Here is an 18292-nt window from a genome sequence, read left to right on the forward strand (position 1 = left end):
AAACGAAAAACTCCTTCGTCTAGCGAGTTTTTCGTCTTCCGAGGCGTTCGTCTTGCGGGGTACCACTGTAATTTTCTGAGTTTCACCTGTACATATATTTTTCAGATAAGCACACATATATAAAAAAGAACAAGAAAAGGAAGAAAAGAAAAAAGAAAAAGAAAAAAGAAGAAGAAAAATTGGAAGAATTTCTTCCAAATTTATTCTACAAATATCTCAGTAATAAAATTTCATTGATTGACTCCCATCACTTACACTGCACACATACAAATTTGCTTAAAATGTATATTGGGAGTGCAAAGCCAAAGCCAGGAACCAGAGCTGGATTCAACCCTGCCTTGCGGCCGAATTCTGCTGCTCGCTGGTTGCATTTCTGCTGCAAACTGCCTTCTCTCTCTCCCTCCTGCCTGCTGCCCCCCCCCTCAGGCCTCTCAGGTGAACGACGCCAAGAAGTACGCCGTGACCGAGGTCCGCGTGCGAATCCTGGCAGCCAACAGCCACGCGCCGCACTTTGAGAAGTCCCAGCAGCAGGCCTTTGTCCACGAAGGCGAGAGCACGGCCTCTCTGGTCCTGACGTACAGCAGGAGGGTCCTCTTCGTCCTCGCTACCGACATGGACTTCCCCGACGTGAGTCACCTGGGTGCGGTTTGGGTGGGGCAGCCCAGAAAGGTCGCCATGGCGGTGAATCCTTGAATTGTGGTTGGAAGAGACCCCGAGGGTCATCCAGTCTAACCCCCTGCAATGTGGGAATCTCAACCAGAAGTCATGCAGGAAGCCCCCGGCCCCATCTACAGCGGCATCTTCCAGGGATGGGTGCAAAGGAATCGCGCCCATCTGGAAACCCTGGAGAGATGCTGCCGGCCAGTGTGGGCAATGCTAAAGTGAAGGGGCCAATGGGTTGGCTCAGTACAGTGGTACCTTGGTTATCGAACATAATCCATTCTGGAAGTCCGTTCGACTCCCGACATAGCTGTCAACGTTTCCCTTTTTTAAAGGGAAATTCCCTTATTCCGAATAGGATTCCTCGCAAGAAAAGGGAAATGTTGACAGCTATGACACCCAAAATCGTTCAAAAACCAATGCATGGCTTCTGATTGGCTGCAGGAGCTTCCTGCACTCTAGCAGAAGCATTGTCGGACATTCGATTTCCAAAAAAAGTTCAAAAACCAGAACACTTACTTCTGGGTTTGTGGAGTTAACATATCAAATCATAAAGGGCCTTGGTCCAGTATACCTGAAGGAGAGTCTCCACCCTCATTGTTCTGCCTGGACATTGAGGTCCAGATCCGAGGGCCTTCTGGCGGTTCCCTCATGGCGTGAAGCCAAGTTACAGGGAACCAGGCAGAGGGCCTTCTCGGTAGTGGCACCCGCCCTGTGGAACGCCCTCCCACCAGATGTCAAAGAGAAAAATAACTACCAAACTTTTAGAAGACATCTGAAGGCAGCCCTGTTTAGGGAAGCTTTTAATGTTTAATAGGTTATTGTATTTTAGTGTTCTGTTGGGAGCCGCCCAGAGTGGCTGGGGAAACCCAGCCAGATGGGTGGGGTATAAATTATTATTATTATTATTATTATTATTATTATTATTATTATTATTATCCAATAAACATAAATAAATAAAATCAAAAAGGTAGGATTATCTTCCGAATTGTAATTTTTAATTTTGCGACTTCCCATAATCTGAACCATGAAGCATGTCCAAATCTCAGTCCTGCCTCTCGTCGATATTTCCACATCTCGATTTTATCTCTCCCTTTCTCCCCAGGGCTTCAACCCTGCCGTGCGGTACAGTCTCAGGCGCCAGTCCAACCACACACAGCTCTTCCAGGTCACCCCCGGCGGACTCCTCATCGCCCGCGCCGACCACCTGAGCGCTCTCCAGCAATACGCCTTGCAGGTTTGAGCCGAGCCCTTCCCCGCCCCCCAGTGGCTGGCCAGGGGTCGCTCTCCTGCACTGTGCAGGAACAGTGGGAAACTGGCTCCCGGTGGGTCTGGTTGGGCGGAAGGCAGGGAGTCCAACAGCAGGTGGCGCCAGAGGCGAGAGCAGGAATCACAGCGTGAGCAGGGCCTTGCAGAGCCAGGCAGAGGCCCGGGCCAGGTAGATAATGTGCCCCCCTCTTTTTTTACCCTGGGGATAACGGAAGTCTTATAAATAAGTACCGTAGATTCCGGCGTATAAGATGACTTTTTAAGCCCAGAAAATCCTCTAAAAACTCGGGGGTCGTCTTATACGCCGGGTATGGGTTTGCTGGGCAGTGGCAATGGGCGTCGGGCCCCACACTGGGAGGAAGCTGGGTGGCTACCTCCTGGTGTGGAGCGGAGCCCGCTGCCCACTGCCGCTGCCCAGCGAAGCTGCCGCGTATTAGGCAACTGGGCGTATAAGACGACCCCCCCAAATTGGCAGCTGCCAATTTGGGGGGTCGTCTTATATGCCCAGTCGCTTAATACACTGGAATCTACGTTAAGTATATAAATAATTTTCACATAAGTTATGCTGACAAATACCGTATTTTTCGCTCTATAAGACCATAAGACGCACCTAGTTTTTGGAAGAGAACAAGAAAGAAAAAAAAATTCTGAATCCCATAAGCCAGGACAGCAAGCGGGATCGCTGCGCAGCGATCCCGCTTGCTGTCCTGGCTTATGGGATAGCTGCGTGCAGCCTCTCCCGGCCAGGTAAGAGGAACCTTCATTCCCTGCCCGGGAGAGGCTGCGCGCGGCTAAGGCTCCCCCAAGAGCTGCGCTCCCTTTAAAGAGCGTGCGGAGCGTGTGTGGGGCTCTTGGGGGCTTTTCCCCAGGAGGGAGAAGGGACTGAGGGGCTGCCCTTCTCCCTCCTCGGGGAAAAGCCCCCAAGAGCCGCACACACGCTGCACGCGGCTCTTTAAAGGGAGCGCTGAGCGGAGCCTCCCGCCTGCATTCTTTCCATAAGACGCACACACATTTCCCCTTACTTTTTAGGAGGGGGAAAGTGCGTCTTATAGAGCGAAAAATACGGTAATTTTATTTCAAGGCTTGAACCGTATCTGTATTCAGTGGTACCTCGCAAGACGAATGCCTCGCAAGACAAAAAACTCGCAAGACGAAAGGGTTTTTGGTTTTTTGAGCTGCTTCGCAAGACGATTTTCCCTATGGGCTTGCTTCGCAAGACGGAAACGTCTTGCAAGTTTGTTTCCTTTTTCTTAACACCGTTAATACAGTTGCAACTCATAGCACGCGGTGTGGTAGCCTTTTTTGAGGTTTTTGAAGACTTTGGTGATTTTTGAAGCTTTTCCAAAACTTTTCCGAAACCGTGCTTCGCAAGACGAACAAAATCGCAAGATGAAAAAACTCGCGGAATGAATTAATTTCGTCTTGCGAGGCACCACTGTATAAAGACAAAATGGGAACTATAGATATACAATAGTGCTTTTAAAAAATGCATAGGGAATGTATGCTGACTGAGGCCCCCTTTGGAATCGGAGGCCCGGGCCAAGTGGGCCCATATGCCCCCCCCTGTCTGGGCCTGAGTGTGAGAATCCCTGGCAGGCGGCCCTCTGCTCAAAAAATCCCCGGGAAATAAAGTCCGCCACCTTCCGAAGGAGACTGTTTCACTCCCAAAATACTCTCTGCGCCCACCTGTGTGCTCCTGGTGATGCTCAGCTCTCGTTCCTCCTTTAGATCCTTGCGCGAGATGAGGAGTCGGGTGAGACCGCCAACACCACGGTCAACGTGGAGGTGCTGAGTCCTGGCCAGGCAGGTATGCCAGGGCAGGTGACTGGGCAGGTGGGCGACTGGACAGGTGGGCTCCCTCTCTGGACATGGCCTCTCAGCTATCCATGAAAGGACATGTGCCCAATGTGTTGCTGAAGGCTGGTGGTACATAGCAATGGGTCCTTATTCCGTTACAGTCAGGCATAGGCAAACTCGGCCCTCCGGATGTTTTGGGACTACAACTCCCATCATCCCTAGTGAACGGGGCCAGTGGTCAGGGATGATGGGAGTTGTAGTCCCAAAACATCTGGGGGGCCAAGTTTGCCTAGGACTGTGTTACACACCACAATTGCCTCATTACGTAAATCATGTTCAGAATACCACAACACACACGTAACTGGCTGTAAAGTAACATCGGTAAAGGTAAAGGGACCCCTGACCATTAGGTCCAGTCGTGGCCGACTCTGGGGTTGTGGCGCTCATCTCGCTTTACTGGCCGAACTAAGGACTAAGCCGCTTCTGGTGAACCAGAGCAGCGCACGGAAACACCATTTCCCTTCCCGCCAGAGTGGTACCTATTTATCTACTTGCACTTTTGACGTGCTTTCGAACTGCTAGGTTGGCAGGAGCTGGGACCAAGCAACGGGAGCTCACCCTGTTGCGGGGATTCGAACCGCCGACCTGATTGGCAAGTCCTAGGCTCTGTGGTTTAACCCACAGTGCCACCCGCGTCCCAAAGTAACATAACATTATATATAATAAAACTGTAATTTAATCATCATATCAAAAAATTGCAAAGCACTGTTCCTGATGGCAATAACATATCACATTACTATTAACCTTCTATATGTTTTTATTGCCGTAAAGTCCAAGGATAGTCGAGTCCAAAGATTGGTGGTACCTCGGTTTTCGAACGTAATCCGTTCCGGAAGACTGTTCGACTTCCGAAATGTTCGGAAACCGAGGGGCAAAGGGCGATCTGCCAGTTCAATAGAGAGAATTGCGAAAAACACCAGATAAACAACGCGGAAGCAGTTTGACTTCCAAGGCGCGTTCAAAAACAGAAGCATTCACTTCCGGGGGTTCTGGCTCTCGAAAACTGAAATGTTCAGCAACGGAGACGTCCGAAAATCGAGGTGCCACTGTATTATATAACCCTGGGGTTCCTGAACTTGGGGGGGGGGGGGATATGGTCCTGTTGGCTTCCCAAACTCATTGCCAGTCCCCCCTACCCTACAAAGAAGCACTATTCAAAATAGCCATTTGCTCGACACATTGAGGAATGAGAACAATACAATTCAAAATGAATTGTGCCTTTATTCCAAACCCAATCGAATCTCCTTGGTTTAATTAATTCCACGAAATCGCTAGACTTGCTCCAGCGATTCCAGCTTTTCACTGCCATAAAGTCGATGGTTAAAACTTGCCTACCTTACGGGATTGTGGTAAGGATCTATGCCAAAATGGCAAAAACGACCGAAATAATCTGAAATCAGGAAGGCTAGAATTTTAATAAGGAATGGGGGAAATTTGTAATTGATCTTAAAAATCATTGTAAACAGTTTAGATTCGTTAGTAGGATTGGCATAATACTAGTAGTTTAACGATGAATTTTGGATACGACGGAGATGTAAAAGATTTGGGTTGTTATAAAAGACGCAGGAGGAAATGATTAATAGTAGGACCCACAAAGGGGAGAATGGAAGTCCAGGAGATTCCTTGGAATCTTGATTTTATGATGTAGGTTGGATATGTGAGTGTAAAACGTTAATTTGAAAAACCAAATAAATAAATATTTTTTTAAAAATAATAATAATTTTTTTTTAAAACTCTGGAACGTGTCCAGAGGAGGGCAACCAAAATGGTCAAAGGCCTGGAAACGATGCCTTATGAGGAACGGCTAAGGGAGCTGGGCATGTTTAGCCTGGAGAAGAGGAGGTTAAGGGGTGATATGATAGCCATGTTCAAATCTATAAAAGGATGTCATATAGAGGAGGGAGAAAGGTTGTTTTCTGCTGCTCCAGAGAAGCGGACACGGAGCAATGGATCCAAACTACAAGAAAGAAGATTCCACCTAAACATTAGGAAGAACTTCCTGACAGCAAGAGCTGTTCGACAGTGGAATTTGCTGCCAAGGAGTGTGGTGGAGTCTCCTTCTTTGGAGGTCTTTAAGCAGAGGCTTGACAACCATATGTCAGGAGTGCTCTGATGGTGTTTCCTGCTTGGCAGGGGGTTGGACTCGATGGCCCTTGTGGTCTCTTCCAACTCTATGATTCTATGATTGTTGTAAGGATCACTGACAACACGTCAATAAGGCCCTTTGAACACTCAGTGCTTTGTAAAAATAAGCGGTGGTTTTGCTGTTGTTAGATATGAATCTGATTGGTGCAGGGACAATGGTGGAGGAAGGGGTTTGTGTGTGTGTGTGTGTGTGTGTGTGTGTGTGTGTGTGTGTGTGGTCCGCCCCGGGTGTCATCACAGAGGGGGGTGACAAAACGACAAAAATATGAGTTTTAAAAAATAAAAAATTGGACTCACGAAACTTTTTAGTTATGTCAACAAACATTGCGTGGTGAGTTCCTCCCCCCCCCCCCGTGGAAATAAAGACACATGACACAATTATTAAGGTTAATGGGATAATAAGGCCACAACTTTATTGGTTACAGGTGATGAGCGGTATTGGCTTAGGCATTGGTCCTAACCAACTATATCCGGCTTCAGCCCGTCCGCTTGAAGTCCGGGAAGGGTTAACCACCAGTAGGGAGAGTCCTGCTGATGCCCATCGACTAGGAACTCCCCCGGGGTCACCGCTAGGGGGGCGTGCCTTAGGCCCTCACCTCCATAGGATTCGGACAGGGTCACGCCCCCTGGAATCCTTTATTGGACTACCCTTCAGTATGTGGGACAGGTGATGGCGCTTCCTCCCCTCTTCCATCTACAGAACAATACCAATGCCTAACCGCCAATACCCAGAAAGTTGCAACAATTTGCTATGAGGTAGGCGAAAACCAAGTGGCTGGTGCCAAATTACCAAGTGGAAAAATTCCTACCAGGCCCCTCAATGGCGACCAACCGAGGTCCATAGCAAGGTGAAGGAATGAAAACCTTAAAGGGCGGGAGGGTGGGAAAAACAGGAACAGCTGGCAGGCAGGAAAAGAGGGAGATCCCCGGCCGCATCCTGCCTTAAATAGGGCAGGCCACACACCCCAGAGCCAGCTGATTGGCTGGCCAGGGGATGACGCGGCCGGGGATTCCCCCCAATCGTGCAGGGCTGAGCTCCAGCCGCTGTGCGCATGGTGGGGTCGTGAAGCCCACAGCCCCATCTCCTTCAAGTGGCTTAACAAAGCGCAGCTGGCACTGGGCGCCACACCGGGGCGGGCGACGGATCCTGCGGGGTCTGCGTGGGACTTGAGTCTGCCCTCCGCCTCTCCCTCCGCCACCCTACGGCTGAGGGGGAGGTGGCACAGACGTTCCATGCACCGCCCCTGCCCCAATCGGTGACTCGCCTGCCCCTGGCTATAGGACATGTGCACCGCACCCGCCACTTGGGCGGATAGCTACCGTATTTTTCGCCCTATAAGACACACTTTTCCCCTCCTAAAAAGTAAGGGGAAATGTGTGTGCGTCTTATGGAGTGAATGCAGGCTGCACAGCTTTCGCTGAAGCCTCCTGAGCGCAGTGGCAGCACTCCCGCTGTGCTCCAGAGACTTCGCGTTGCTTTCGCTGAAGCCAGGAGAGCAAGAGGGATTCGGTGCGCACTGATCCCTCTTGCTCTCCTGGCTTCGCTTTACTAGAGAGGTGCTGCGCAGCTTTCCCTCTCCCTCTCAGCGTCCCTTCAGGGAAGTGGGAGGAGAAACTGAGCCCCTTCCATTTCTCCTGCTTTGCTGGAGAGGTGCTGAGCAGAGAGGGAGAGAATATTTTGTTTCTTGTTCTCCTCCTCTAAAACTACCGTAGGTGCGTCTTATAGAGCGAAAACTACAGTACGTCGCTGTGCAGGACCCCTGCAGTCCTGAGCTCTCTCTGCACTGCTTATTGCGACTCAGATTGAGACCCAATGCTCTTTTCCTCTCGCCCCCAAACTTCTCCACTTCCTGATCAGTCCCCCTGGATCCTCTCGAAGCCGGGCACCAGGGGACAATGGACGCCGGGATCCTGGCAGGCGGCCTGGGGGCACTGCTCTTGGTGACGGCCATCATTCTCTTCCTCATCCTGCGAGCCATGAAGAAGAGGCAGCGGCGCCAGCAGAACATGGAGCGGGCGGCTCTGGCCATGGAGAAGCACCCCAATGTGGTAAGTGGGAAAGGCGCGCGTTGATGTGCAAGCTCCAAAGAACGGGCGCCACGGGAGAAGCACCTTGTCTGGAGCCGTCAATGGGAAACTCCAGCTAAGGCATTTGATGCTCAACGACAGCCCAGCGACATTGTCTAAGCAGGGCTGGGAATGTCCCCCCGGTCTGAAATGGGGGGGACATTCCCCGGTCCAGTCAGTTTGGACAGTGCTGGGTGAGAGGAAGCAAGGGGTATGACGTGGGCTGGATCTACATGGATGTGTAAAAACGTTATTAAATATAACATCATATAACTCTCCGTGCCTTTTTCCATGGATGATGACTTTTAGAAGACATCTGAAGGCAGCCCTGTTTAGGGAAGCTTTTAATGTTTAATAGACTATTGTATTTTAATATTCTGTTGGAAGCCGCCCAGAGTGGCTGGGGAAACCCAGCCAGATGGGCGGGGTATAAATAATAAATTATTATTATTATTATTATTATTATTATTATTATTATTATTATTATTATTATTATTATTTATACCGCGCCCATCTGGCTGGGTTTCCCCAGCCACTCTGGGAGGCTCCCAACAGAATGTTAAAAACACGATAAAAGATCAAGCATTAAAAACTTCCCTAAGCAAGGCTGCTTTCAGGTGTCTTCTAAAAGTCAGTTCTTTACTTCCTTGACATCTGATGGGAGGGCTCTCCACAGGGTGGGTGCCACCACTGAGAAGGTCCTCTGCCTGGTTCCCTGTAGCTTTGCTTCTCCCAGTGAGGGAACCACCAGAAGGCCCTCAGCGCTGGACCTCCGTGTCGGGGCTGAACGATGGGGGTGGAGACGCTCCTTCAGGTATACTGGACCAAGCCCGTTTAGGGCTTTCAAGGTCAGCACCAACACTTTGAATTGTGCCCAGAAATGTACTGGGAGTCAATGGAGATCTTTCAGGACTGGTGTTATGTGGTCTTGGTGGCCACTCCCAGTCACCAGTCTAGCTGCCGCATTCTGGATTAGTTGTAGTTTCCGGTTCACCTTCAAAGGTAGCCCCACGCAGAGCGCACTGCAGTAGTGCAAGCGGGAGATAACCTCCACAAACTCATCTAATCCTCTTCGAATGCCACCCAGGTTGGTGGCCTTTGCTGCCTCCTGTGGCTGTGAGTTCCATAGTTTAACGATGCGTTGTGTGAAGAAGGACTTCCCTTTATCTCTCCTGACTGCTCAGAGAGACCCCCCCCCCCCAATATTCGGCCTGCCTTCCTCAGAAAAAGGATTTCCGCTGTCTCTAGATGCTCACAACACTCCCCTGCGTTTTCCTTCTGCTTTTCTCCTCTCTGTTCCTGGACTGCCTTCAACCACCCTCAGCTTTCCCCACCCTAACCTGGCCTTTTGACAGTGGCCCCCCACCCCAGCCTGACATGAACACCCCCCCGTTTCCAGGGATGCTTTGGCCACTTAAGAGGTAGCTGGACTCCAGCTCACACCAGCCTGGCCAATGGTCAGGGGAGGGTCATCGAGTTGGAAGGGACCCCTGAGGGTTATCTAGTCCAACCCTCTGCAGTTCAGGAATCTTTTGCCCAAGGCAGAACTCGAACACGCAACCCCGAGATCAAGAGCCTTGCGCCCTAACGACCGAGGTATCCCAGCAGCGGGATTTTTCTTGCACATCAAAGGAGGATAGGAGGGGAACAGCTGTTCACAGAAATCCCCCAAGACCCTTTTACCAGTGCAAAGCTTTCTGCAGCCGCAATAATGATTTTGCGAGCGTGAAATTTTGTGCACGGGAACACGAAGAATTATCTGGCGAGGCTGTCCTGATTTCATTGTTCCTAGGTGCAAATTCGGTTTAAATCATCATTGCATAGGCCTAGGGGTGAAAGGGGTGCCTAGGGGTGCCTTGCCCAACATGGAGCCCTTCAGCCGCCTCGCACGAAAACTCCCAACATCCTCCGTGCCACATCTGCTGTGGCTGATGGCAATTGTAGTCTGAAAATTTGGAGGGCACCAAGTTGGGGAACCAGACACTACCGGAACCCAGAAATCCTGACTTATCAACAACTATGAGAGAAGGAAAAAAACTCCAGAGATTTGGACAAATCACTCCGGATAAGTCTCAGAGTGGTTTCATGAACTGCCACCTGCTGGCCATTCCTAGAATTTAAAGCATTTCAGTTGTTATTTGCGAATTTCACAAACTTGGTTTTCTTTCTTTTTAAAAAAAGAAGTTGAAGCAATTTACGAAATGTGTGCATGCAAAATTTGTGTGTGCTCTGCCGTGCCCAAGTCCTTTTGCAGAGACCTGGTTGCTTAAAAAGGGTCGTGCAACGCCTTCCGCCCCGGTCAGGCTGTGGGTCCCTCCTCCTCTGGCCTGCCTGCCTTGCTGTGGTTCTCTGCGCATGCTCGTTCTCAAGCCTTGACCTTCTCTTTCTCTCTCTCTCTCTCGTTCTCTCTCCCCTGTCTGTCGCTCTCGGCTCGCCCTGCCACCCGACAGAGCTTAAAATGGTTCCAGCCGGTGAGTGCCCAGATGGGAGGGGAAGGGGGGAGGGCAAGCGGGGGGGAGAGACCCCACCCTACCCCTGCCACCCAGCACCTCTGCAATGGCTGCACCTACCAAGGGAGGCTGTTGGCGCTGTGGGTTAAACCACAAAGCCGAGGGCTTCCCAATCAGAAGGTCGGCAGTTCGAATCCCCGCCACGGGGTGAGCTCCCGTTGCTCGGTCCCTGCTCCTGCCAACCTAGCAGGTCGAAAGCACATCAAAGTGCAAGTAGATAAATAGGTACCACTCTGGCAGGAAGGTAAACGGCGTTTCCGTGTGCTGCTCTGGTTCGCCAGAAGCAGCTTAGTCGTGCTGGCCACATGACCCGGAAGCTGTACGCCGGCTCCCTCGGCCAGTAAAGCGAGATGAGCGCCGCAACTCCAGAGTCGGCCACGACTGGACCTAATGGTCAGGGGTCCCTTTACCTTTACTATCAACTGGTCAACACAGTTTTGCAAGGCAATTTCCCCATGTACAACGGACCTTTGCATGTTACTTTTGCAGATGTTAGCATTTTAACACACACTGTGGTCTAAACCACTGAGCCTTGGGCTTGCCAATCAGAAGGTCACGGTTCGAATCCCCGTGACGGGGTGAGCTCCCGTTGCTCAGTCCCAGCTCCTGCCAACCTAGCAGGTCGAAAGCACCTCAAAGTGCAAATAGATAAATAGGTACCACTCCAGCGGGAAGGTAAACGGCGTTTCCATGCACTGCTCTGGTTCGCCAGAAGTGGCTTAGTCATGCTGGCCACATGACCCAGAAGCTGTACGCCGGCTCCCTTGGCCAGTAAAGTGAGAATAACGCCGCAACTCCAGAGTCGTCTATGACTGGACCTAACAGTCAGGGGTCCCTTTACCTTTACCTCATTCCAAACTGATGCCCAGGGATAACTGTGTCAGGAGTTCAGGCTACACTCGAGCAGGACCCTGGCAGACACACATGCCCGACTGGCATGTTCTCTCCCTCCTGGTCGATCGTTCGGGAGCTTCATAAGTTTTCTTCAGCCCAAACATCACAGTGACCGATGCCAACCAACACCAGCACACTTAGGGATCCGCAGAGTTTGCGCAGTTGCGTAACAGACCTCAGCAACTCAGTATGTTGGCTAATCTACTTTATTTACATATAAACACACACGGAGCACTGCAACATCTCCATCAATTCCCACTCTGTGGGGTCAAAACATACACCGTCATGTGAAAGACAACAATCCCATGACTGCAATCATGGATTAGGAATTCTAACCAACTGGACCATCCTCGCGATCCTGACATTCATGGCTAGCAGCCTCAAACAACCCAGAGGATGCCAATGTTCTCAGAATTGTAGAGTAGGAAGGGACCCCCACCCAAGGGCCATCTAGTCCAACCCCCTGAGAGGCAGGAATCGCAGCTAAAGAATCCCGGATGGAGAGTTACTGAACGGAATCACTATGTGCCAATTGGGAGTGTTACGGCTAAATCGAACTGAAAATCCCCCTTGCTTTTGGAAGCGGGCTCACGCACGATACACGTGTTACGTGGCACCGACCAGTGCGGCTGGGATTGAGACAGAAAGCCAGACCCCTTCCTGCCCCCTCCGTAAGGGCGCTCGGGAAGTTCGGAAAGAGAACTCCAACCCCTTGCTTTCAACTGAGATGCCCGTTGCGGAGAGTCGTCTGTCTTCCCAAGCCGGGTCTCCCCGTCTTACTTTCGGACTCTCAATTGGTGCGGCTGACTGGAGGGTTTGAGAGGAGAAAGAGATAGAGCTCAGAACCCCCCTTTTGGGTCGAGCAGCAGTCCACGGTCTCTCTCACCAATTGGACCAAGAGACAGGCGAGAAGGAGCGATAGAGAGGAGGGCAGAGAATTCAGTTGCCAGGAGTCTTCCACCCCCTTCCCACCAGTGCACTGGATTTTCCTTTTCCTTATTCTCACGCGTCTTCTATGATGATCCCGGGATCGATGAATAAGCCGGCTGGATCCCTCTTTGCTCCCCGGCTGAACTCCTGGGGCTTTCGATTACCACCCGGAAGATGGCCGGGGGTCCAAAGGATCTTCCCAGGCAAAATGGCCCGGTGCCGGCTGAAGATTTCGGGGGCCCCAGTCAGCAACGTGGGAGAACCGCCAGCCCCACGTTGGGCTGCCAACTGTTACGGCTAAATCTGGGTGCGGGGCTACCCTGCCACCCAGCTCGTCGGACTAAGTAAGTCCGCGGGTCCCTGCGGAAGAAAATGAGCTCAGCCGGACAGGAGCAAACTGCAGAAGATCCAGGTTTATTGCGCAACAGGTTCAAGACCAGATTGAACAGCGAGAAAGGGGTGACATGAACTTTTGAAACTTCCCTCCATGTCCCAGAATACAGTGCAAAATACATCCCAGGTACATCATGAATACATTAAAGAGAGGTTGGGTTACACAGATTACATCATGAATACATTGAGAAGAGGTTGGGTTACACAGGATTAACATATGGAGGAGGGAGGGGGGAATATGCAGAGCTGGAGATATGCGCAGATAAGCACTTCCTGAGTACCGTGATGAGAAGTCAATGGTCCATGTACTGGCATTTCCTGGAGTGATTTGACAGAGTGATTTGACAGGATTAGGGTCTTGACACCTTGCTTGAGGGATTATGGAGGACAGGGGAGGGGTGATGGAGTCCTAGAGAAATTGAGCAAATTGGCACGTTGATTTTCTATGGATTTTATAGATTTTAGTCCCTTTGACAATTGGGAATAAATGGATATATTATAGCGAAGAATAAGGTGAAGAAGACATGCCCCCCCCCCCTCTGTAACAGGAGGAAAGGAGAAGGACTACCTGTCGGATGCCTTAGCAGGCATAGCCAAACTTGGCCCTTCAGCTGTTTTGGGACTACAATTCCCATCATCCCTGACCACAGGTCCTGTTAGCTAGGGATGATGGGAGTTGTAATCCCAAAACAGCTGGAGGGCCAAGTGTGGCCATGAATGCCTTAGAGGCTTAAGGGAAGGAGCATGAAGAGGGTGGGTGGCCCCATAGGAAAGGGGGAGGAGAGGGGGACAGATCTGGGTGACACAGGCCAAAGACAGGGGTCCTTCAAGCCTTAATGAAAGTCAGCAGTGTGGCACAGTGGTTAGAGTGTTGGACTAGGACCTGGGAGAGACCAGGGTTTGAATTCCTACTCAGCCACAAAGCTCATGGGGTGACCATGGGCCTGTCACCACCTCTCTCAGCCTAACCTCCTTCCCTCCCCTCCCTCCCTCCCTCCCTCCCTCCCTCCCTCCCTCCCTCCCAGGGTTGTTGTGAGGCTAAGGTAATAGAATTATAAAACTGCAGAGTTGGAAATGACCCAAAGGGTGAACTAGTCTGACCTCCGAAATGTGGGTGCTTCTAGGAGGAAGGGTGGGATACGAAAGTAAGAACGAGCCTGCATGCACATTTGAAACATGTCTTGACCAGAAAGCCTCTGAGAAACAACGAAAATTTATCCCAGCGGAGGCGTCTTCTGTGCCACCAGTGGATTAGGCCAAAGAAGATGTGACTGGGAGGGAGGTGGGGAGCCCGTAACAAAGAGCGAGCCGGCAGTAAACCCCACGTTTATTAGCAAAAACGCAATCTTCGCAGACTTGGTGGAGTGCAAGGAACGCAGCAGTTCAACCCCGGTAGATCTTGCCCCATGGATATTGGCAAAGCTGAAAGTCCCCACCTCCCCACAGTCGTCAATGTCTCCTCCTCTCCAGGGCTTTCCCCAAGCGATCGGAGACTGTGCCTGCATGCAAACAGCCTCTCCTCCGCCCTCTTCACCCCTCTCCTGGTTCTGTGAGACCAGGGAGAAGGAGAGCTTGTTGCAGCAGCAGCAAGAGGACACATCCACGACTCTTCACCAGCTGGACTCATCTCTGCCTCTTGGCCTCCCTCCTCCCCCGATTCAGCTTCTACCTCTGATTCCGGACTTCTCTCTGCACAGACTCTCCCCGCCCACTAAGCCCTGTTACCTTTCCAGATTCTGACACCTCCTCTTCCCAGCCTTCTCCCTCTGACCACTCATTATCGTCCCACCACCAATCCCTGGGCTCCGAATCTTCTGTGGGAATGCTTAGGGATGCGGGGAGGATATATTGTCTAAGCTATCCTATCCCAACTTGTCTTTACAAGTTCAACAAAATCAGCAGAGGTAACATTCCCCTTTTTAAACACACGCACAGCAGATAGCTTGCTCAGACTCGTTAGATTCTCTGTAAATATTTCTTGGTATTTTCCCTGTTTAATCCCTCCTAAAACAAGACGCCATGCAGTCTTCTGTAAAGTATAAAATGTTTACTCACAAGTAATCATCTGTTCACACAAAGGCTCCCAGAAGTGGTTAGAAAATACAGTGGTACCTCGGGTTAAGACAGTACTTAATTCGTTCCGGAGGTCCGTTCTTAACCTGAAACTGTTCTTAAGCTGAAGCACCACTTTAGCTAATGGGGCCTCCTACTGTTGCCGCACTGCCGGAGCACGATTTCTGTTCTCATCCTGAAGCAAAGTTCTTAACCCGAGGTACTATTTCTGGGTTAGCGGAGTCTGTAACCTGAAGTGTCCGTAACCTGAGGTACCACTGTAGTTTAAATGTGGTGACTATCTTCTTATGGGAGAAAGCCTCCCCTTTTCTTCTCTTGGCCTGGAGCCAAAGGTGCATCTTAGTAGTGCTGTTCTTAAGATGGCATTGATAGAGACAAAAGAAACAAGATGGTTGCCAGCCTGTGGTTCTGGTTCTTTCTACCACGCCCATCTCAAGTTACATATAGGAAATTTCATCTCAGTCCTGGAAAGCAGGAATTTCTGGCAGGAGGACTGAGACAACCTCTAGCAATGTTGTGTTTGACTGCACCTGATTCTTACATCCCACACCTTCTTCCCCTGGTGGCTCCCCAGTCAGTACCTCCCACCATTCCTCTGCCCCCAACCCATCCATGACACCCCAGGAATTTGTTTCCAGGGGGAAGGGGTTGCCTCCAATAAGCACGGGGTAACCAGCCACAGCATGGCCTGGGCATGGATACTTCAGTGGGTAAGAGCGTGGTGCTGATACGAAGCTCGGTTGCCAAGTGCAATCCGTTCTGAAACATCTGAAATGTTTGGCAACTTCTGATTGGTTGCAAGAGCTTCTTGCAGTCAAGCGGAAGCCGTGTCGGATGTTCGGGTTCTGAAAAACGTTCGAAAACCGGAGCATTTACTTCCGGGTTTCCTGCGTTCAGGAGCCGAGATGTTTGAAAACGGAGCCGTTCGGGAACCGCCAAGGTTGCAGGTTCAGTCTTCGTACAGGACAGCTGCATAGAATCATAGAATCATAGAGTTGGAAGAGACCACAAGGGCCATCGAGTCCAACCCCCTGCCTAGCAGGAAACACCATCAGAGCACTCCTGACATATGGTTGTCAAGCCTCTGCTTAAAGACCTCCAAAGAAGGAGACTCCACCACACTCCTTGGCAGCAAATTCCACTGTCAAACAGCTCTTACTGTCAGGAAGTTCTTCCTAATGTTTCGGTGGAATCTTCTTTCTTGTAGTTTGGATCCATTGCTCCATGTTCGCTTCTCTGGAGCAGCAGAAAACAACCTTTCTCCCTCCTCTATGTGACATCCTTTTATATATTTGAACATGGCTATCATATCACCCCTTAACCTCCTCTTCTCCAGGCTAAACATGCCCAGCTCCCTTAGCCGTTCCTCATAAGGCATCGTTTCCAGGCCTTTGACCATTTTGGTTGCCCTCCTCTGGACACGTCCCAGTTTGTCAGTGTCCTTCTTGAACTGTGGTGCCCAGAACTGGACACAGTACTCCAGGTGAGGTCTGACCAGAGCAGAATACAGTGGCACTATTACTTCCCTTGATCGAGATGCTATACTCCTATTGATGCAGCCCAGAATTGCATTGGCTTTTTTAGCTGCTGCGTCACACTGTTGGCTCATGTCAATGTTCCTGCATTTCAGGGGGTTGGACTGGATGATCTTCAGGGTCCCTTCTATGAAGCACCCTGAGATGAAAGCCCCCAACGCCAGGTCCTGCCATCTTGCCTGGCTCCCCTCTGCTAACGGGGCCCTTTCCCTTTCTCCCCTTCTACAGGTCAATGCTGGAAAGGCCTCGCCGCACCCCGATAACGTCTACTTCCAGAACGAGGGGTACAGTGACCTTGGCGACGAGGCGCCCAAGACGTACGGAGGCCAGGCGGCCCTGAACTCCAAGCTGGATTCGGCGAGGAGCGGGAGAGGCCTGCCCGTTGGTGACGCACCGCTGGCCAACTCGGTGCCCAAGGGCGGGGGCCAGGCCCGAGCCAGTGTGGCCCCCAAGAAGCCCGAGGAAGAAGAGGAGGCCAAGACGGCTCTCGTCAACGGAAAGGCCCTCGAGCAACGCCCCTCTCTCTGCCTGGAAGACGAGGCCTTGCCCAAAGCTGCGGAGCAGCCGGTGGAACTGCGGGTGGTGGAAGACGAGGACGAGGAAGATGAGGAAGATGAGGCTACTCTCTTCCCCGTGGGCAGTGAGGAGAACCAGTTCGGAGACACCGTAGGGGGACCCGAGGAAGAACAGCGCTCCGAGGGCGGTCCGCAGCAAGGGGGAGAGTCGGTGCCAGAAGACAAGATGGCTGCCAACGGGGGCCCAAGCCACGTGGAGCCCGCTCCTCAGAGCCCTACTGCTGACAGGAACTGTGAGGGTGGCAGAGGGGCTGGGGAACACCCTGGGTCCCCCAGCGAAAGCATGGACGCATCCCAGGTTGTTCCCTGTGGCACTTCCGCTCCAGGGGACACAGAGCCCAGCGACACAACCCCGGCCCCCAAGGAACCAGTCCCCCCACTGCCGAAGCTGGAAAAGCTGCCCACGGAGGACGAGGAGGACGACGATGGGGAGGAGACGCCGAAGGCCACATCGCCCACTTATCGAGACCCCCTGGCGCCTCTGCCTGTCAGCGACGTCAGGATGCCCGCCACGCTTTTGCAGCTTCTGGAAGATTCCATCGAGTGCTAGCCTGCGTCTCGCTGCCCCACCTCAAGCCTGCTCGGCCAGGGCAGAGGGAGGGAGGACAGTGGATGGTGTAGAGACAATCTCCTTTCCCGAGGCGAGCGTAACGGGGCAACCGTAGCTCCGGGCATTGGTTCGTGCTGAGTGTGCAGTGGGTGGAAGGGTCTGCCACTGGTTCCCGGGGCTCGTGCCAACATTGGGGGGCTCCTTTCCTCAGCTCTGTCTGCCAGGCGCACAAAGGCATTTGATTTCCTCGAATGGGGCGTTGCTGACTCTTTAAACCCACGATAGACATGTTAGGTTCCCCCCGTAAGTTGGGGTCGGCCAGGCAGCCCACCAAGGTGCACCAGCTTCTGCTCAGGGTCTACCAACCAGGGAGGGGGGGAATGCTTTGGCCTGGGGGTTGGTGGGAGGAAGGGGGCGTATTCCCTTCTCAGCAGCTAACTGGTTGGACAAAGAGAAGTGGGGAACCCCCAAGGGAGGAAAGCTCAGAGCAGAGGAGCAGTCAGAGGGAGGAGGTGCTAGATGATGCAGAAGCAACAGGATTTAGTGAGCAGGAAGAGCAGATGACAGGGTGAAGTTCAGACTCTGAAGGTGGAGCAGAGGAGGGGGGTCAAGAGGCTGCCAAAGAATCCAGGGAGTCTCCCTCTCTGGCTGCAAAAAGCTCCCCTCTCCCCTGGTCTCTGAGAGCGCACAAAGTAATGAGAGGAGCAGAACAGAGACCAGAGATGTGCAGATGCAATTTGAAACCACTTGGAAAACATCTGGGAGAGAAGTCAGCCTTAGAGAGGGTGGAAGGTCAGGACCTTCAGTCCTGGCAACTGCTCACCTACTGGGGAG

The 18292-nt window shown here is 51.8% G+C and overlaps 1 protein-coding gene across 1 annotated transcript in view; it reads left to right on the top strand.

Annotated features, from left to right (window-relative positions):
• LOC114604841 (cadherin-related family member 5-like) overlaps nucleotides 1-17833 on the top strand; it is a 51495-nt gene extending 33662 nt beyond the window's left edge. Inside the window, exons 10-14 of the mRNA XM_077935401.1 lie at nucleotides 427-627; nucleotides 1766-1897; nucleotides 3658-3736; nucleotides 7790-7980; nucleotides 16562-17833. Of these exons, the coding sequence (XP_077791527.1) occupies nucleotides 427-627; nucleotides 1766-1897; nucleotides 3658-3736; nucleotides 7790-7980; nucleotides 16562-17458 (1500 nt within the window). The 3' untranslated portion in view covers nucleotides 17459-17833. The remainder of the gene's footprint in view (nucleotides 1-426; nucleotides 628-1765; nucleotides 1898-3657; nucleotides 3737-7789; nucleotides 7981-16561) is intronic.
• Nucleotides 17834-18292: the final 459 nt, after the last annotated feature.

The sequence above is a fragment of the Podarcis muralis genome, chromosome 10 (genome assembly GCF_964188315.1).
Source record: "Podarcis muralis chromosome 10, rPodMur119.hap1.1, whole genome shotgun sequence".
NCBI classification, from domain to species: Eukaryota; Metazoa; Chordata; class Lepidosauria; order Squamata; family Lacertidae; genus Podarcis; species Podarcis muralis.